The 20,818-nt window shown below is 40.2% G+C and overlaps 1 protein-coding gene across 1 annotated transcript in view; it reads right to left on the minus strand.

Moving 5' to 3' along the window:
- The window catches only part of LOC139738568 (krev interaction trapped protein 1-like), a 54,499-nt gene extending 38,151 nt beyond the window's left edge, over positions 1-16,348 (minus strand). The window contains exons 1-2 of the mRNA XM_071649188.1: positions 16,295-16,348; positions 15,296-15,635 (exon numbers count right to left, since the gene is read on the minus strand). Of these exons, the coding sequence (XP_071505289.1) occupies positions 15,296-15,556 (261 nt within the window). The 5' untranslated portion in view covers positions 15,557-15,635; positions 16,295-16,348. The remainder of the gene's footprint in view (positions 1-15,295; positions 15,636-16,294) is intronic.
- Between the last annotated feature and the right edge of the window lie 4,470 nt (positions 16,349-20,818).

The raw sequence follows: 20,818 nt of genomic DNA on the forward strand, positions 1-20,818 counted from the left end.
TATTTAATGTAAGCACCATTTTCCTTTTTAGTCTGATTGAAATGATCACGCTATTAGAAAGGTTCTGAATCAAAGCACTCTATATATGATATTCAAAAACTGACAATGTTCTGGAATTGCCTGAATCATGCAATAAAAACTGAGCACCCCTTCTTTATTAGAGTACACCCAAGATAGTGTCAGAGAAGAAAGGGTGGGAGGTGGGGAGGGGGTGGGGCAAGAATGAGAGGGAGAGGGAGGTGGGGGAGATAAGAGGAGGAAGGGCAATTGACCTACATCCTTTGCATTGAAGAAGATTGTTGATCTCGGCAAGGTCAATGACATTGGCTTTGACTGTAACCCACAGGGCCCGAGTTGATGTGGCAGTGAAAACAGCCATGACAAGGTAGATTTGCACCTTGCAGTCGGCTTCAATTAAGATGATTCATCCCCCCCCCACCCCACCCCAACAATGACTGACACCTTATGAAATGAATAAAGGAGTGCATAGAGACCCTTATAAGATGGCTAAGTAATTTCCAGCTTGCTGATTGGTCAAAGCGTACCACGTGATCATTCGCGAAAAGTGTCTATCCCTGCACGCCCGTGGGATTTTCGCGCACCCAAATTGTCTAATGCACGGTTACTGTAAAAGTGGAAATTTTCGCGGCGTTCAAATTTTCGCGCATTTCGCGCAACCAGAGACTAGCGCGAAAATAAAAGCACGCGAATATTTTTGCTTGCCATATGTGCCTGTGCGTGATGTCTTGATTCCGCGGAATTAAAAACATGCGAAACTCTTCCGACACGGCCAAGCGCGAAAAATTAGTCACGCGAAAATATCCACTTTTACAGTATTCAGCACAAGCTGGGATAATCTCGGAGAAAGCCTACTCTGGACCATTTTCCAACGGTAAGTACAATTTCAAAATCTTTGATATTTGATTTTAAATATTTCATTATTTCTTTCTCATACAAGGTATATTCACCTCGCGTTTGAAATTACTTAGCCATCTTATAAAAGGAATAACGCATTTTCCCGTCGTTGTTCAGCGATATGCAGTGCACTCGAGGTTTCTTCTTCGCATGCACACTCCACACTCGCCTCTGGCTCGTGTGGAGTGCGCATGCTCAGAAGAAACCTCTCGTGCACTGCATACTCGCTAAACAACTCCACGGAATGCGTTATTCCTATAACAATGCATTCAGCATTCTGTGAGCATCTGTGCAGGTGATGCAGTTCCTTGTGACAGGATTGGGTCTGGACTCCTTTGCAAAATGAATTCCATTGGCACATTGTGAACATTAAAAATAAAAAACAAAATAAAAATATGAGACCTGGCAATAGACCAACTTGCTCCACTTAACAGCTTACCTATTTCCCCTTGAGTTTTTATCATCTTCAAGGGAGGAAAGTATAAGAGATAATTATCACAGTTTGGTGATATCATTCCACTCCATAACAGGACACACAGACAAATTCTTGATCTGAGACTTTTATCATAACAAACAAAAGAAAAGCAGTAGATCCTATAGCTATTCAAACACTAATCACCACTTTAAAGTTACCTGGGAAAAGAAACTTGATGCCTCATGTGGCTGTGCTTGCTTTTTCATGAAACAAAAGCTGTCTAGGAGGATAGACTAGCACAGCAGGAACACTGTAGTTTATACAAATGTAAAGGAAACCTTCTTATGATAGCAAGCTTGCTTATGACGACAGTACCACTTCCAACAAGTCGAATTCGGTGGTCCCGATCCATTGCTGCATTAAGCTAATTTCTTTTTAATAGGACATTTACAAGGTACCAGTTATAACGAGGTAAAATCAGTGGTCCAAGCAACTTTGGTTATAATGAAGTTTCCATATAAAATCATACTGACTATAATTATGGCAGTAGGCAAACACACTGAAACAGCATCCACAGAAAGCTGAAGATTTGTTGACATCAATCTCTAGCATGACACAACCTCAGGTGGATATTTGTGCCTTGTTTTTCTTCTTCCACCAGAATGCACCTTTAAACATGGCAAAAGGAAACATGCGCCAAAAACTTGGCACAAACATGAAGTGAAAGCCAAACATGTCTTGCACAAAAACAGAGGTTTACACCAGGAAAGTCATTCCGCAAATTTACTCTCTTTTGGTTTGAGTCCTTTTGTCAGAAGAGATGCAGATCTTACTACAGGGTGTGTTTGTCTTCTTCCTGGTGACTAGTCCCAATACTCATGCTTTCATATTCTCAGACGCACATTCCAGATAAACAGGCTATTACAGATGGCTATTAAAGGCACATGGTCCCGGTGTTTTAGTCAAATGCGTACGCGGGTGCACGGCGCAAGTTTCCTATCCAGACCTACGCTATCAACTCCTCTTTAGCGCTTACGCTTTGGCCCATTTCCCCTAGTCCAAAGAAGTCCGATCCACTGTAGTCTGTGGTTCGATCACAGTTCGGCTCATTATTCGGCTGAGGGGGATGGCAGCTTTCGCAAACTTCTTTTGTGATGTCATACTAAGAAGCACATAAGCATGCTTCCTGGCATCACCACAGACTGTGTGACGCGCAGAGAAGACAACAAAGGCAACGTTACCTAGCAACACCTACGCGCTTTACTCTTGATGACAGCTCAACTTCGGCAATCTTCGTATCATGCTAACGGTGGTCGGCAGTATCATCCAACAGCGCCCTCTAACCCACCGGGACTATGCGCCTTTAATGTGCAATGATATGTTGCACAGTAAAGAGCTTTTATAGCATTTTGAAATTTGGAGAGTGTGCGATCTAGTGCATATTAAAGGGGACCTCCGGATGATTTTCAGACTTTTACATTTGAACAACTATAAATTAGTCAAACCGAGTACAGAGTTTCAGAATTTATAGTGATTGGGATAAGTATTGAGAATGTTTTCAAAATTTATTATGAATTGCAATGAACAAGGATGATGACATGACAGCCTCACCATAAGAATGCATGAGTTGGGGCTCAAGGAAGCAGAACAAAAGAAAAAGGTATGCATGGATTTTCACAGGTGAACTTGTTGAGCAAGCGGTATTGTAATGGATTACACTGCTACATTTCTGAAATATATGAGGCTCTGATGTCATCATCACTGTTCAGTGTAATTTGTTTAAGATTTTCAATTTATTTGTTTCTCTGCTCAAGGACCACAATAAATTCCATGGATCTATACATGGAGCAGTTGATTTATGAACTACATGATGTGACATTATGAAAATCGTCCGGAATGCCCCTTTAAATGCTTTGGCTTATTCTGATTAAAAAGACAAACAAACGAAACATAGCCTAAAAATGTGACTTTTTGGTGATTGGAAATCATATTTTGTTTGTGCCTTAGGTTTGTTTTGGGAATGAGGCATGAGGAAAAGCTTGTCAAGCATGTGAAGCCCTCTTTTAACAGACCTTACCACGGCAACGTTGCAGCAATGTCCAGAGAACCAAAGTCCTTGCCTCCAACAATAAAATAGCACGAGATTACAAAAGCAATTTAAAAGCAAAAGTTGCCACTACATCGTCTGAGCAACTACCGTTTTAACAGGCAGGGTGAAAAAAGATTACCCTGATGCTGCTGCAGTATTAAAACTCTAGTTTGAAAGGCTCTGTTAAAGGGGAAATCCAGTCCAAATATAAGTTAGTCTGATAAGAAAGAGTAAAGTATTATGAGTTCAACGGTATAATTTTGATCAAAATCAGATGAAAAATAAGGAAGTTATGACATTTTGAAGTCTTGCTAATTCTTTTTGGAAACAGTTCTTGAACAGTCAATATGAATGCAAATGGCAAAATGAGCATGTCATCCCCTCACAACTTCCCATATATACACAGTTTGTACACAACATTTTGAAATTTCCAGTTTTTCATTCAAACACAATTATGCCCGAGGCTCAAAGCCTGATAGAGTGATATACAAATTGTATCTAACTGACCACTATTCTGAAGTTATTGAACCAGGAATAACATCATGTTTCAGACTTTAATGACAGAAACATTGAATTTTCGTCATTTTTTTGTACACGATAAATGGAAAATTGTGAGGTTATGACATGGTCAACTCACTCATTTGCATAATATATATTCATATCCACTGTACAAGAACTGTTTGGCAGAAATTAGCAAAACTTCAAAATTTCATAACTTCCTTATTTTTCATCCGATTTCAGTCAAATTTTACCATTGAACTTGTAAGATTTTACTCCTTTTTATCAGACTAACTTATTTTTGGACTGGATTTCCCCTTTAAAACAGGGCTTGAGAGTGAGAGAGACCCCTGATGTGCGAGACTTGGTAGGTCTGCTCAATCTACTTTATGTTGGCTGACAGACACCTGAAGAGGGTGCTAATTTATGATTCCGGACAGTGAAGATGTTTCCTTTCCTACCCCCTCAGACCATCACTCACACTCAGTCTGCTCCGTATCTTTCTCTTTATCTCGTCTTTTTACAATGATTATTTTTCTTAGTTATAGTACTATGTCTCTCAAGGAAGCGTTTTATAGAGGAAGGTGCCTCCCAGAGGAGCACCTGGATGGAATTTTAAAGGATGTCAACTCTCACACTGAATGCATAATGAGTAGTGGTACCTCATCTCTTATAACTTGTAGCATTTATTATGCTATTTCAATCACCAATGCATCCTCATAATCATGGATTATATAAATCACATTTAAAGAGCATACTTTGATGTTGTCATCAAAATATGATGGTCATACACATGAAAGTTGTGTTCACAAACTGCAGGATTTTGTAATTGTGAAAAATAACAAGAAGTCTGTGCCACACTCAGAAGCAACCGAAAAATTGCATCTCTGAACACTCTCATGTTGAAAATACTTTAATATCAGGGTTGTTCAATGCTTCAAACATTCTCTATTCTGAAAAAGGTTGAATTACATTGAAATGTTATAAGTAATCTTATTGTTAATTTGTGTTTTGCATGAATGGCAATATTAACATGAGTGATGAACGATATTTAGCCAGCATAAGGAATCACATTTGACAATAAGCAGTGAATTAAGATCAAAATTCGATTTAAAGTGAAATATATGGAAGAAAAGTTTTGAACTTCTGCAAAAGGCATAATTAAAAAACACTTAAACATGAGGTACTTTGCATGAACAGTGAACAAACCTTAAAATGACTACAGAGGAAAGAGAGGGTGTGCTCATAATTTCCTCCCTCTGATAGAATGCAGAGCAACTCCGAAATTGCAGATTGTCGATGCCCGAGATCCGTCATGCAAACTCCGTTTCACTGCAATTTTTATGAATTAATTGACCCTGGCACCAGGAACAAATAATGGGGTTGCATGTCATCCCAAGGGGTAACAGGGTACCAGGGTAAAGGGTACTGGAGATTAAAACTTATTAGGAAAAGAGAACCCTGGGCTTCCAGGACTGTCTCGACTTCTTTGACATAAATTTGTTCGGCTTTCCGGCCAAACAGGAATATGAGCATGATGTTGTTGTGGCCGTTGTTTGAAAATGTGAGTTCACCTTGCTGACGATATCTGTAGTTGTTTCTGATTTCAATTTATAGATTTTTTTTTCTTTTTTGGTGATGGTGGTGGGTTTTGTTTTGTTTTAGTTTTGTTTCTGTTCCTTGTTTTTTGAGGGGCAGGGGGATTACAGTACACACATTTGAACTTTAGCAGTGACTCCAACTGCAAGCATCTCTTAAACCAGGGCTCGACAGTAACGGTGGCCCGGGGCTGCCAAAAAAGTACGCCAGGCCACCAAAATTTCAGAAATGAAGAATTCGGTTGCCTGATCGGGCCACCAAAAAGGGTCGGATGTTTGCCTTTGGGCCACCAAAAATAAAAGTTAGTGTGGAGCCCTGCTTAAACTTGTGGTTCTCCCGCTTGGAACTCCTTGCATGCTGGAGACTCTGATCTCCTGAGCATGCACACATGACTATGCGTGCACAACACTCATCACAAACGTGAAGCACAATGTCCAATACCGCCCAGGTCCAGGGCTCTAGATGTTCTAGGGTTGTAGATGCTCTCTGGTGCTATCTCAGCCTCCTTTTTAAACTAAAACATGACAAAAACTACAGTTTGGTGGGAGAAAATAAAGCTTGAGCAGGAGAAATTCAAATTCCAGTGGGAAAGCTTCAAATTTTGCGAAACTGTCCTCAAGAAGCAGATCTCCCGCTGACATTATAAGGAGAGCTGGTGGTCTCTGCTTCAGAACAGCCTCATTTCTAATAACCTTCACCAAGATTTCATTCTGCTATCAGAGAGCAAGCTGCACGGTATTAATATGAAATTAGAAATTCATTACCTAAATACAAAATAACAATTTACCAACACAATCCTTTGGCCAAAAAAAAAAAAAGAAGAAGAAGAAGAAGAAGAAGCCAATCATTTGATAATCGTTCTTCTATCAAGACCAAGAGGCTTTCACTGTGTGGCAGAGCGTGCATGTGTTTGTATGTGTCCGTCTGTGTGTGTGTGTGTGTGTGTGTGTGTGTGTGTGTGTGTGTGTAAATTCTTTGAGCAGGGTATCAAGGGGGAACCCCCTCTATTTCTTTCATGTAATAACTCACAGGGTGTTGGATGAAATGTCAAAATATTTGATTGCACAACAATATTGCGCAGAATAACAGTTGTGCCTCCAAAGGAACACTCACACACTTGTGCTCAGCACAGGAGGGAGACAGGGGGAAAAAAAGCAGAGAGACAGAGGCGTTAACTCTTAACTTGATTAGGAAGTCAAAAGATGTTCATCATCGGACTCGTAGGAAAGGCAAAGTGACAATTGAATGCTCGGAACGAAACCGAGACTGGATTGCTAATGGTTGCACTGGAGTTTTCTTTGCTAATCCACACAAGGGCTACGGCACCTCGGGGCAGCTGCACTTGCGTCCTATCAATGCTTGGGACAAAGGAGCGAGATAGGACTCCGAAAGCACTGTTCGCACCCCGCGGGAAGCGAAGGTGTGGGCAAGCGAGATACTCGCTGCACCGCATCTGGACATGCCCCGAAACATCACTGCCAATTATAACAAAGCCAACTCAACATTTAAAATATCCGCACTCTTAGTCCCCGCAGGTACAAGCACTTTTGGTTGCAAATGGCATACCAATTGTACAAAGCCCCCACTCCATCCCCCCATCCCCCCCCCCCCCCCCCCCCCCCCCCCCCGAAAGGTCCGGAATACGTCACACTGCATTGTCAACTTCTGACATCAGATTGGGATGACTAGGAGCAGACCGCTAGAAACTTGAACAATGCCACACCTCTCCCATCCCTTCAGTCTAGAGGGATAAGCATCTGGTCCTGATCCTGTAGAACACTAGAAAGCATGTACAACTGCGATGTACACTGCGATGCCAATCCGAGAGCTCCCACACTTGGATGCGCCTGCCTTCCCCTGTCCTAGATTCTTCATCTCACGCGCTGATGAAGAACATGCAAGACATTCAATGTGGAATCGATGAAAAGACATTTTATATCATGTCCTGTACATGAATGCTCCAAGCTGGGTAAAAATACCACCTACTGTACGTGTACACTTATGAGAGAAGAAAAAAAAAGTTTCTGGGCGCAACACATGTGACCCGTCTGATAAAGTCACAAAGCCAAGAATGAGACTACTGTAAAGTGATTTGGCTGAAAAATAAGATACATAATTTGTAGCATGGTAATACTTTGAAAAATATCAACAGATTGATAATCTATCATAGCATCTTCCTGTCTGAAGTGAGTAATCCTGTTTGGAAAGTCAAACTTTTTTGTTCTCATATTAACATATGATCTTTGTTTTATCATCCATGTGTGTTTTCAAATGCTTTATTACAATTGTAAATCTCCTCCATGCATGAGCCTTGCATATAACATCCAAAGCTCATTTTCTCAAAACAATGTCTGGTTAATGACTTTCTTACCAGTTTTATGGTATATTCTTTTGGTTAAAGTAATGAAACTATTATTATTATTACAACCATCATTGCCATCATCACTACATGTATTACTATTACTATATTATCATTATCATTATTATTATCATTATTATTATTATTATTATCATCATCATCATTATTATTATCATTATTATTATCATCGTCATCATCATCACCATCATCATCATCATCACTTTCATAAACTGGACTAGAATGCATGGTTCTTCAAATTATATTGCAGTAAGTCTACAAATTACTTTTAACACTACAGGCCTAGATGTTGTACGTGCCAGAAATGCATTTGAAATTCACAGGTACAGCATTAGTATAACATGAAAATGGTGGATTTCGTCACTTCAAAATGTCATTAAAATTCTTCATCCTTTATGTCTGTCATGTTATATAAGAACAAGACAAAGCCATGCATGATCCAAATACTTGGATCTATTAAGTTTTAAAGCTACTGACCTTGACCAATGGGTCTAAATTTGAACAGCAGATATCTATGGCATAGGGATGCCTTTTTGATGCCATACAAACTGATCGGGAATGAGAGGGTCAACATTTTCTAGTTGCTTCTACAAATGTTGTTGTAATTGAATTAACTTTTACAGTTGCTTTACAAGGAGAAACTGACCCAAATTGGAGGATACATCAGGATTACTCCTTCGAATACCATGTGAGGAGTTCACAGACAGAGAGCTTGCCGCCACTGTGGATTTGAGACGGTTCGACCGAATTTCCTTCCTCGACTGAGCGTGGACCAGAATCAGAGCAGCCTTCCGTGAGGTCCACGCACAGGCCGAGAGGGAAGGAGGAGGGGGAGGGGAAGATGATATTCTTTAAGAAACATCACGGGACAAACAAGATAAATGTGTCTACATGTCATGTTCTCTCCCATCTCCCCCCTCCTCCCCCCCCCCCCCTTTCCTCCTGGTCAACTTCTTCCAAGCAGATCTGTCAATCTGAATTGACCAAACGGATGCAAACGAGAGGAAACAGAGAATTTGTTCGGCCCGGTGCACATCGACACGCGCGGCAGAGATCTTGGTTTCGGGATTAACCTGGATTTGCTTAATGAGAGCCAACCTGCCACTCTCCAGAATTCCTGGTAATTCGATCCCAACCTGCAAATACGAACCAGGGAGGCGATCTTATGATAAAGAAGAAATGATAACAACAGTCCCAACTTTGGCCCTCGACAAATGCGCTGTAACGAAATACTACTTCGTACCTTGTTTTGAACCTCAGAACCTGTCTGCGGTCGCAATTTGGGGTCTGTTTGCAGTAACTTAATTTTGAATCTGGGTCATGTATAGACAGTGGAGCCATAATTTTCAAGCCAGCCGCGGCCTACAACTCAAAGGAAACACCCCCCTTCAGATGTCAGGCGTGATAGCTTGCATCATATCGGCGATTCTGATGGGAATCATCGTCATACAACCCACGTTTCTCAAGGAATCACAATCTGTGTGTTCTATTTTGTAGATCTAAATGCAGAAGACTTCATCCCCCAGCCTCCATCAAACTTACTGTTTCAATACTCTATTCAAGAGCTACCTCATTGCAGCATTGGTGAATGCATAAGGGGGAGAGTCTCTATTTACAAGTGAGGCCAAACTTCATTTATAACTTTGCAAATCCTACTGGTCAATTCATGCTGCAATGAGGTAGACTTTATTCCTTTAGTCCCATGCATTATTATTTTTTTTAATTCATCATGAAGTCTATGAATAACAACAAACAAGTACTTAATGTTGCAAAACAGGACATAAACTCACAAAGGAATAGAGAAACTGGACATTTCCTAACTGGTACAAGCCAAACCTGCCTATAGCAGTCACCTGCTGTATAATGACCACTTAAAAATCCCTCCCCCAACCCCCCCCCCCCCCCTGAAAACCACATTGAAGACCCTGTCTTTAGCAGCCACCTGCCACCTGTCTATGATGGGCACTTTTTCTGTCTCCCTTGGGTAGTCACTACAGATAGGTTTGAATATAATTTCAACCAAAGCAGATAATACTGTACATACTGTGGGGGGGGGGGGGGGGGGGGATATGGAAGTACTTCAGAATTAACTTCAACAATTAACAATCATTTTTTTAAAAATCCAATTACTGCTGGAAATCTGCATGAACTGAAAGGTAACATCAGATCAGTGATGCTCATTTCAATAGCTGAGCACTACGACACCTGCAGCTACCTTGGCAGGCACACAGCATTTGTCAAGACAATGTCGCTTCACTGCAGGGACATGCTTTGACTTTACAAAGGAAGACAGAAAAAAACAAACAAACAAACACCAGCGTTATATACTGCTTTGCAATGTTCCCAATCTAACCTGAATGTTACAAAATCCTAAAGCTTCCTGGTTTGTCTTCATTTGCTCTGTTCCTTCTGGATTACGAGCTACAATGCCTTCTGGCCTTGTGGCTAGTGTGGTGCGGTCAGCTCAGATTAACTTCAGTATGCGATTTATATCAATGTATTATGTGAATGTCCGTAGCTAGTCTCCTGCAAATGCCGACAGGTAAATTATCTAGATGGTTTGCCTGCTTCGATCTACGGTTTATAAAGCTTGGTATTGTTTCTCTGCCTGTGGCTTAATATCCGCCCACCCCTCTCGTATCGATCCAACTCCAAGAGCAGTGTCTACCGCACCGAAACCACTCTCGGCTATGACTCCATGATTTGTCATGTACCTCTGCAAGGTTGGAAAGAGGAAGGGGAGAGGGATTAGCAATGAGGAGTATCAAATCGTCGAGCAGAAATACAGGATTAAGTCAGATTATGAGATCAACTTGGCGGGGTTTAAACAAAGTCATCAGGTTGGCTCCGTTGGTGGCCACGCTCTCGACAGAAATTAGTATCGACAATCGCACAGATTTCCTCGCAATGCATTAACCTACAAACGCAGCTTTGCACCGTGTAAATCCTAACACAACGGGGAATTCAGTTTCTCCGTTGTTGTTGTTGTTTTTTGTCTTTTGATCCACCAATTGAAGGCCTGTCATTGATCATCATTTGACAGTCGGCTGTTAGATCCTGACACTTCAACACGCAGCTCAGACAATTCTTACAATCACTGACAGCTGAGAGACACAGTGTGCAATGAACAATGGATGCTTGCATGAAAGCAGAAAAAAAAAATACCTACCCTCAAATAAAGTAAACAAGTAAGCGAACAAACCAATAACATCTGCTTGAAATTCAACCTGAATTATTTTCTCTTTTTTTTTCCATCTTTTCTCTTGCTCCTGTTCTCTCTTTTTCTGTTTAATGGCCTGCCTATCCCTATCATACAATTTTTCTCTCTTTCAGTCTCTCCTTCCCTCCCCTTTTTCTCTCTATTCCTCCCATCTCTTCTTCTCTCTATTCCTCCTATCTCTTCTTCTCTTAAAAATCACTAGCATTAATTTCTGACTTTTTTTTTTCAAGCAGTACCTATAATAAATTTTTGCAATTTTTTCAAGGACAATCCATATAATTACCACTACCACACTGTAAATCCGGAAACATTCGCAGCTTGAAATTTTCACAAATTGGCACAATAGCCTATTTCACAGCACAAAATTTTGCGAATTGCCACACTGTCATTCAATGCAAAGTAAAGCCATATTTCAACATCCCAAAATATTTGACCAATCATACATTGTACTGTACCAGCTTTCCTCATTGACTCTCAGTTCAATATAAATGAATTGATAACAAGAGGCATAGTTATTTTACTAGGCCGTTCATTCCCTTCAGGCTGCTATATAAAATAAAACAAAATGTACCAGTCAGACAAACATGCAAAAACGGTGTAAAGAAACTTTTTGTTGTTGTTTTTTAATCAACATTTGTTATCGAAGCTAGCAGATGATTCTTTATGTGGTGTATCTTATTTCATATAGAGATGCATATTAATGGTTCAAGTACGTACTAATCTCAGTTACAGTGTACTGGTACCCATGACAACACTGTGAGCTTTACTGGTTCTGTAGCCCACTTTAATATGTGATCATGCAGTGACTGTAGTTGCCATGGCAACCAAAGTGCTCAAATAGTCGATAAGTTGTGGCACAGCTAACAACAGAAGAGTTAAGATTGTGGTACGTTGGGGAATAAAATAATGCCAAATCCTTTGTGAAACAGGAGCTACAAATAGGGTCAGATACGATACCATAATACTTCGAAACTCAAAACCTCTCCCCCCCCCCCCACCTTTTTTTTCTAATGCAGTTTATCTCACACATTCAGACTGTAGGGGAGAAATCGTCCACATGGGGCAAGACACATACAACTGTAGCTGGTCGAGCAGTAAAACCAGTCATCAAATCCGCATGTATGCCCTGCAGATAGAGAATTATCAGCAGTTGGGGCTCAGCCTAAAAAAATCAGGATCAACCAATTTGGTCGATGACAGACTGATTGTCCGGTAGCTCGTCATGGCTGCATCACGAACGTGGTCTGCAGTGTTCCACCAAAGTGATTCCATACCTCTGTAGTCCCTATTGATGGTCACATTACATTGTATTCTTTACCTCGATTACAAACCCTCCTGACTTCATAACCTAATTCCTGTCTTATTGCCCGATAAAGTGCCTGGGAAACAAAACAACAACAAAATAAGAGGTGTTAGAAAGATGAGATCTTAGAAAGAGTTAACACTCCCACTTCCCCTTTCTCTTTGTTAGTTTTCACTCTTCTATGATCTGTCATTGGTACTGAAAAGTAATACTCATGCTGGGCTCCAAGGGAGGTGGCAAATTTCCACTCAGCGTCCCAGCCCACAGGGCCGGCCTATCAGCACAGGATACCCCCTCTCCCCGCTCCTTTCCGACACCAGGGCCCAGTCGCAGCACGCACTGGATTTAACCCTCCCGGAATCAGCACTCCACTGTGCCACGGGCATCCTTCATGCTTTACATTCTTCTACGGCACTGAAGGGGTTAAGTGAAATACAACTTAGCTTGGGGAGGTGGGTAAAGCTGCCTTTATCTCATCTATGATGTGATATCAGCTCTTTTCCTCCCCAAAGGAAAAAAGTGTTCAAACTCAAAACAAACTGCGGACGCCTTACGTCATGCTCCCCGGAGAGGACAGGGCCCGATTCATGATAACTGTGAGATATTTTCCCTTGAAATCTGGAGATTATGTTCTGTTCTTTCAGAGATTATAAACTACCCTCCAAACTAATCCCATGCTCAGTATGCATGAAATGCTTCTAGAATTCTGAGTCATTTGAAGTATATCCAAAACATTTGTTACTGGTACAGTAAATTGGCATAAGATATTTGTGTTTTCGTGTGTGCGTCTGTGTGTCATTACGTATGTAGCGCACAGACGTGTACATACATGTACCCTGTAGCCATGATTTCTTGTATCACAGCGAATTGATCTAAGAAATGCATCAAACTATTATATGTCATGTACATTTAGACGGTGCATGTTCTGTCATGTGCCACTCTAGATTATGAAAATGTAATGATTTTTCAGCATACCTTGCTATCAAAACAAAGATCTTGCAAAGAATGGATAAACAACACATTCATATTCACTTGCAAATTGTGTTTCCAAAATCAGTGGGTCAAGTACAGAAGTAGTTGCAAGTAGACCAAAAATAACGAGCAGAGCATTGTGAGCGGCATCCTGTTTTCTTTGTGTTCCCTGGACACAAAGAGATTACGATCTGTCATAAGGAGGCGTTGGAGGGTAGAGTCCTGAGTGCATACTGTTACCACAATACTCTCTCTGTTTCGCCAAATCAAATCTCTCAGATCGCTGTGACTCTGACACACGCATTCACAGCATCATGCATCATTCATGCCGCCGAGGGAAAAATCATTTCTCGGCCATGTGAGACCAGAGAGAGGGCTGTTGGAAGATCTTTCTTCACCTATTCACACACTTCATACTTGGCAACATTTTTTAATGGATTTGAAGTGATTTTTTAACTCTAAAGAATTTCATACAAAGGCATTAAACAAAATGTGTGTTGTTCTTATGATTACGATCTACACGTATCCTATGATTTGCAGGAATTTCGCATGATTAGATTTGTGACCAAAACATTAGTAGCTGCTCTGTCACATTCAATGGCTTCTGAAATCTTAAAATGCCCTCTTTTTTTCTCTCTTTTTATGGGGATATTTATATACTTGCAACAATTTTAGATACATTAGGTTAATGAGTTTCATGTGATGGGGGGGGGGGGGCAAATTTCAGCTATCCTTTCAAAGAGTGGTAAATACGTAAGTATGAATACAAAATGTGTGTTGTTTTGATATTGATAACCTACAGCACTGTACACTGTATCACATGATATGGAGGAATTTTGCATCCCATGGGTAAAATTGTGACCGGAACATCAATAGCTGCTCTGTCATACTCAATGCCTTCTACAAGTTTGAAAACTTAAAATGCCCTCCTTTTCTTTTTCTTTTTCTTTTTTTCTAGGGGGGGGGGGGGTCCTTAAGCGATACAGCATAACAGCAGGTTCAAATCTCTAAACTTTGTTCCACAATAAATTATCTTAACACTTCCTTGCACAGCCTCCTTTGCAAAGTGCATGACAACAAACCACAAATGAAAGTGTTATGGCTAACTAAATATGAGACTGACACCAGAAAATATAATGCATGCAGATGTTAATAACACAGCAGAAACCCCTTTTTCATTGTTTCTTTGGTTTCTTTTTTCAGTATAAAACATCTACAAGCACCACCTCAAATTCAATCACTAAGACATTTATATCCATTCCACATCCTGTTTGCATCTATTTACCAAATGACAGTTACTGTTTGTTTGTTTGTTTGTTTGTTTGTTTTTTGGAAGGGTGCAGTGACATTTGCAATTTGGAATCATTTGATAAAACCTATTTCACCCCGAAATCCATCTTTGTCATAAATGGATAGTTTTCTTTTTCTGACTACAGAATATTGATTACCAAATTGAAAATTAAAATACAATTTGTAAATCAAAGTCAAACCGATCTTGCAATATACATGTATGCCCCAGGTGGATGGTATCTGATTAAGAATGAATTCTCAAGACAACACTTTATACACAATTCACATACGTATGCCTTATTCTCTGTTTCTGTACCACTTAATGCTGAGGGAAATAAGCATAAATTCATTATTTTAATCAGGGTCCAATGTACAACTTTAAACATCATTGTAGATATCACTACTGATTACTTATCCAAGAACTTGTAGTCTCTATCCATCCTTGTTACATGTATTACCATCGAGATGGTATAATGAATTGTATGGGTACATGTACATGCTCAAATTATGCCACGACAGACTAACAGTAATAAAGATGCTGCTTTAGCCTAATACAGTCTCTTTATTATTCTTCACTCAATGTTTCAAGAGGATAATAATTCTTGTGAGGTACTTACTGGATCATTGGATGGAAGATCAGAGGACGGACGATGGAACATGGGATTGATGACTGCTCTGTCGCAATGCTCTAGCATCTTCATCTTGGTAAGCGCCTCGGCCGGGGAGACCCGATATTGCGATTGGCTGACCTGGGTGATGTACGCGGGATTTGTCACATTGCCGCGAAACCGCCTCTCGGGCGGGGCAGGTCGGTTGCGGTTGCGGGCATGGGAGCTCATGTCTCCGTTGCGTCGGAGTGACTTCGGGACCACAGGCATGAGTCAAAATGTATGAGCGTGAGCGGGGCAGAAAGTCAAAACAAAGAGGGCAAGGTGACGCTAAGACCAGTGGCGTATCCTGGTTTGGGGGAAGAGATAAGACAGACACAAAACCATCCACTGTCACCGACTAATCTCTCACTAATAGGCATCGAGCATTATAGTGTAATTTACAAGGCAGTAGGACTGAATCATGGGCTGCTTATTAATCACGCCACATGACCACATACTTTCACACCACTCAAGTTAAAGACGACATGACGCAATGTTTTGAACACTCCTCTGAAGAGCCAAGCCCCCGGATCATGACAATTGAGATGAAAATTTGGATATTAGCCATCGATTGCTTATTCGCCCGTATAAAAGGGTATGTTCTTTTTAATGCCGTTAGTGTATTGTGCCTGCTCTAACCTTTACTTAGAACTGTGTAGTAATGATGAGACTACCACAAAGATAACCCCCCAAAATGATCAAACAGGCACTGCTTCCATTTCATAAAAGAATGCCCAGTGTTCTTTATAGCAATAAGGAAAAAAAATCTACTACAGATTTATTCAGATGGTCCCATTAAACCTGGGATGTTTTATACAGTAAAAAAATTAACTAGTTTTAAAGAAAAAAATCAAACTCAATAAAAATTTCATAGAATTGAAGTAGACTAAAAGAATAAAAAGTTATTCATTAGCAAACAGATATTGATAAAAAAAATGAACATCATTTTGTCATCAGAAATCTCACCTTCTTGATATGCTGTCACATCATAAGAACAAGCAAGTGCTATAAGGTCAAGTACACAGTGTATAACTCAGACACTGGTCAGCAAAGCAAGGACCTGTTGCTCTGTGCTGGTTGAGTGTGCCCATCAAACTGAGTCAGACAGTCTCGCAAATCGTAGCAAGGCGGCTGGAGGGCACGAGCAGAACCGGTGCTCTCTCTCTCTCTCTCTTTCCCGCGTCTGGCTGATCTCGTCTCTTCACTGCCTTCTTAACGATGCCTGAACGCCTGACTTTCTGCGCGACTGCTGCGAGGGTGACCGTCGTGCGGCGTGAGCTGTGCCTCCGGTTATCGTGCCTCTGCTCGCTGCGCTTGCGTCAGAACTCTCTCCCCCTCACCCTCTCACCCCTTTGCAAGCTGGTGTCTCCTGTCCTACAGTGTATTTGGCCAGGCTGGTCTAATTAGATTTGGTGATTCAAAGCTGGGCAGGATGCTGCGCTGACTCGAGAGGACATAATCTGCAACGACAAAAGGAGGATGGGCATTCCTGTGTTTTGTGTTGGGAAATGTTGCAAAAACAAAAAACAATTATCTGCAAGACTCTGGGCACCAGTCATTAGATGGTGTTACTACCAGCTTTTTAATGAGGGTAGGGTATATATTAAATTTAGACACCTCTATTCAAAAAACTACCGGTAGATTCCATTTCTCTTTTACTTCTAAACACATACAAATCATGTACCTGTAAAGCAAGTCATCAGCAAAACAAGGAATATACCTGAGATTATGACACAAAACTTTTACATTTTCAGGGTACCTCCTGTGCACAAATGAGTTTACAAACAAGTTTATAGGTTAAGCTACCAATTTAAAAAACGTTGGCAAACATTATTCATCACATGAGTGTGATGTACAATGTACATATTTTAATCAATTATACATCCGTATTTAACCATAAATTGGATAATTTTCCTTTGCACTTATAACATTATGCAAACTCTGTCAGTATTTCTTTGTGTGTGTGTGTGTGTGTGTGTGTGTGTGTATTGTGTATTCTGTGTAAAACAATTTATTCAGACCTGACCTTACATAGCATGTTCTGGAAGAGTCGCACTAAAATTTTTGTTTGAGTGATGGTTTGTGAATTTAGGGTCAGAGCTGCTTTTAAATAGCATTGGCCAACAAAAATTAATTTATAAATAAAACTATAACTCAGGTACTGTAAACACTAGTCTTTGTTTTTAGATCATTAAACCTGCATACTTCGCATGGTGGTATACATTGTACATATGCTTGCCTGTTTGCCTTGGGCAAGTGAAAAATCAAAGTCAGGCAGGTGTTTTGGAACAATGAGAAAAAAAAAACTGCTGGCAAGCATAAAGTTTTGAAGCCATCATTTTTTTTACTTTATCCCCCTACAACCTACAAACCCACAAAGTCAACCATACAGAAGCCCAAATATAATGATTATTAAGTGATGCAACACACTTTAATTTCATTTCAGTATGATCCGCTAAACTTTCCAACACTTATGTGAAGAAGCCCCAGTGCAATGCAACATCCACACTCAATCAAACCAAGTTTCTTACACCTATTAACATGTGTTGTTTATTCAATGAGTGTGTTTTATTAAGCCCTTGACTTACAAATGATTTTCTAATTCTATATCATTTTCTTATATTTTGGGACTTTCTTTTCAGGCAAGTACAATTCATGTTCGGGTATAGTGTTCTGCAACAATTACAAAATCTGCTTGCATGACCGGGCAAGTGGTAAAAAAAGTTATGTAGCACCCTGAATTCAACACTTGTAATTATCCTCACACCTTTACAAAGATAATTAAAACTGGTCACTGCTGATAAACACTCTTGGTTTGCTTTCAAATGAACTGTACACCAATTTCACAGGAGATGCTGGTGGTTAGGAACAGCTAGCAAAAAGGAAAAAAACAACAACATACACGTACAAACAAAATTAACACACTACCATGGGTAGACACAAAGAACTTTAAAAATACATCAAAGTGGCATTATCAAGTGACCACCTCCCAACCAGAGTATCTTTGTTCAAATGAAAAACAATAAATGTCATCTCAAGACATAAATGTGTTTCCACATTTCTAATCATCAAATATCAGAGTTCACTGTCAGAATGGTATGTTCTTTTCTGTACTTTTCATGGCTAGTCATAAATTACACGTACCTGGTACATGTATACTGAGTATAGAGTATGGGTCGATCCAACATTATGCATAAAACTTGTACAACATACAACTGTACCAATATACAGTCAAACCTGCCTTAGCGGCCACCTCTCTATAGCGGCCACCTGTCTATAGCGGCCACTGAAAAATCCCCCCGAGAGAAAAGCCATGTTAAAGACCCTGTGTATAGCGGCCACCTGTCTAACGCGGCCAGCGGCCACAAATTTTGTTTCCCGCGATAGATTTTAACCTGTCTATAGCGGCCAAAAACCCGATGGAGCCGTAGCCGAGCTGATAATTCAGGGTGTTTTTCTGCTTTTTATTCGTGCCAGTCATTTCTGGGCAACATTCAGTGATCGCCACCGTTGCATTCACCACTTATTCAGTCACAATAATGCACTAATTCATGACTGTGCACATGCTACATCTAGTGTACTGTGCAACAATTTCATAAACACCGGCATTGTTCTATGAATGATACACACGTGTGCATACGTACACACATAAATGTACATGTACACGTATATATAACAACGATGATATATGTACATGTAGGCTATGCACACAAAGTTGGATTACCTGTCTATAGCGGCCACCTGTCTATAACGGCCACTTTTTCCGTATCCCTTGGGTGGCCGCTATAGACAGGTTTGACTGTACATGTAAATGTACATGTAAATATTCATTTTTCTGTTGTTGTTTTTTACTGCAGTAAGTGCATTATTGAACACTCATTCCATTACTCCACAGGGTCTTGATATAGTTCCATTTTACCCTCTCAGATTTGACTCCAATATCATAAACATTACTAATTCTTTTTGGTATGCCATCCTAAATCTGAGAAGGGGAAAATGCAAAAAGAGGCAAAGGATACTACATGCTGTACATGTATGTATCAGAGTTGGTCAGCATATCCTGTATATATTTGGCAAAATTCAATGAAAGGATATGACTGTGATGATCTTTATTTGAATTTTTCCCCTTCTGTTGACTTGTGTTTTCAACTTCCAGCTATATCGTACTTTGGAACATGGTTTCATGCAATTACAAGCGCATACGATGTACAACCCTGTGGCTAGAGCAGTCATTCCACCAGGGAAGTCCAGGCGAGGTAGCAATATGCAGTTGTGTGCCAGTCAGCTGGTGCTTTGTGATCGTCTACATGTAAGGGCTGAATCTTCAGCCATAAGGTGCACCAGACTGAATCTGATTGCACCTAATGTAAGAGTCACCATCATCATCACCAAACAGAACTACGCAAAGTACACGTACATGCTACTACAAAATAAAAAGCATTATTATGAATATGATTAAACCTACTGTACAATGCTGATTCACAATCATACATTGTGATTAAGTATGCATTTATGCACGGTAAGAAGACATTGGAGATGTGATAACGATGATCATGGACTTTATGGCAATAGCATGACACACATTTTATTTCAACCGCATCTCGTCCCACTTACCCATGGTCATGCACATTGTCATTGGTGCTTTGTGCTTTGCATTGGATTTGCATCAAGTATTCAACACTTGCACTCAAACATAAATTTGATTTTTGATTCTCCCTGCTGGAGTAAAGCTCCACTATTTTTACAATTTAAGTTCATGTTTGCAAGCTTTAATCTTTCAAACACACTACAATAAAATCTAGAGTACAATCATGTATGAGCATGCATGTAAAATTGTCTCTAACGTATAAACGTTAGTAAAAGTGACGAAAAAATATTGACTGATTGAAATTTTTTTAAAAGGCTAGACTAGAAAAGAAAGAAATCCTAACGTTAGTAGCAGCATCATTCTCTACATTCAGTCTCCAACTCCAAGTCTCAAGAGGTAAACTTACAGGTATCTTTCAAAAGAAGAACTTCAATGAAAACGATGATCATGAAGTTGATGTCAATGATGATATGCGACAGTGCAGTGCGACATCATGTCGTGACGTTTTGTTGGTTTTCATTTGAGTCCTTGACATTGGTTTTATGATTTCTATGAACAATGATGCTCTCAATATTACTCTTCGCTTCTCGATGACGTATGAAAACAGAAATAGAAGAAGGGTCTGTCCACTTAGACATAAATTAACTCATTTTATGCTGAAACATCAAAATTCACTAATGAACAGGTGCAGGTGACGGTTCACTTCATGTAGTCTAGACTATACGTCTATTACTATTGGAAAGTAGTGCGACAGCGTAAACTAGCTTCTCCACTGGCCCGCTGCTCCGGGGCGCACATGGGGCAGTGATCCGCTAGTCTACGCCTGCTGCATGAAGTCCCAGTGCACTGTAAATTTACCAGTAATCGCACCTTTTGAATGCAAATTTAGACGTCTGGAAGTC

The sequence above is a fragment of the Diadema antillarum genome, unplaced genomic scaffold, assembly GCF_040938485.1.
Source record: "Diadema antillarum isolate AM-2024a unplaced genomic scaffold, OU_Dant_1.0 seq00000754_RagTag, whole genome shotgun sequence".
In the NCBI taxonomy this organism is placed as follows: domain Eukaryota; kingdom Metazoa; phylum Echinodermata; class Echinoidea; order Diadematoida; family Diadematidae; genus Diadema; species Diadema antillarum.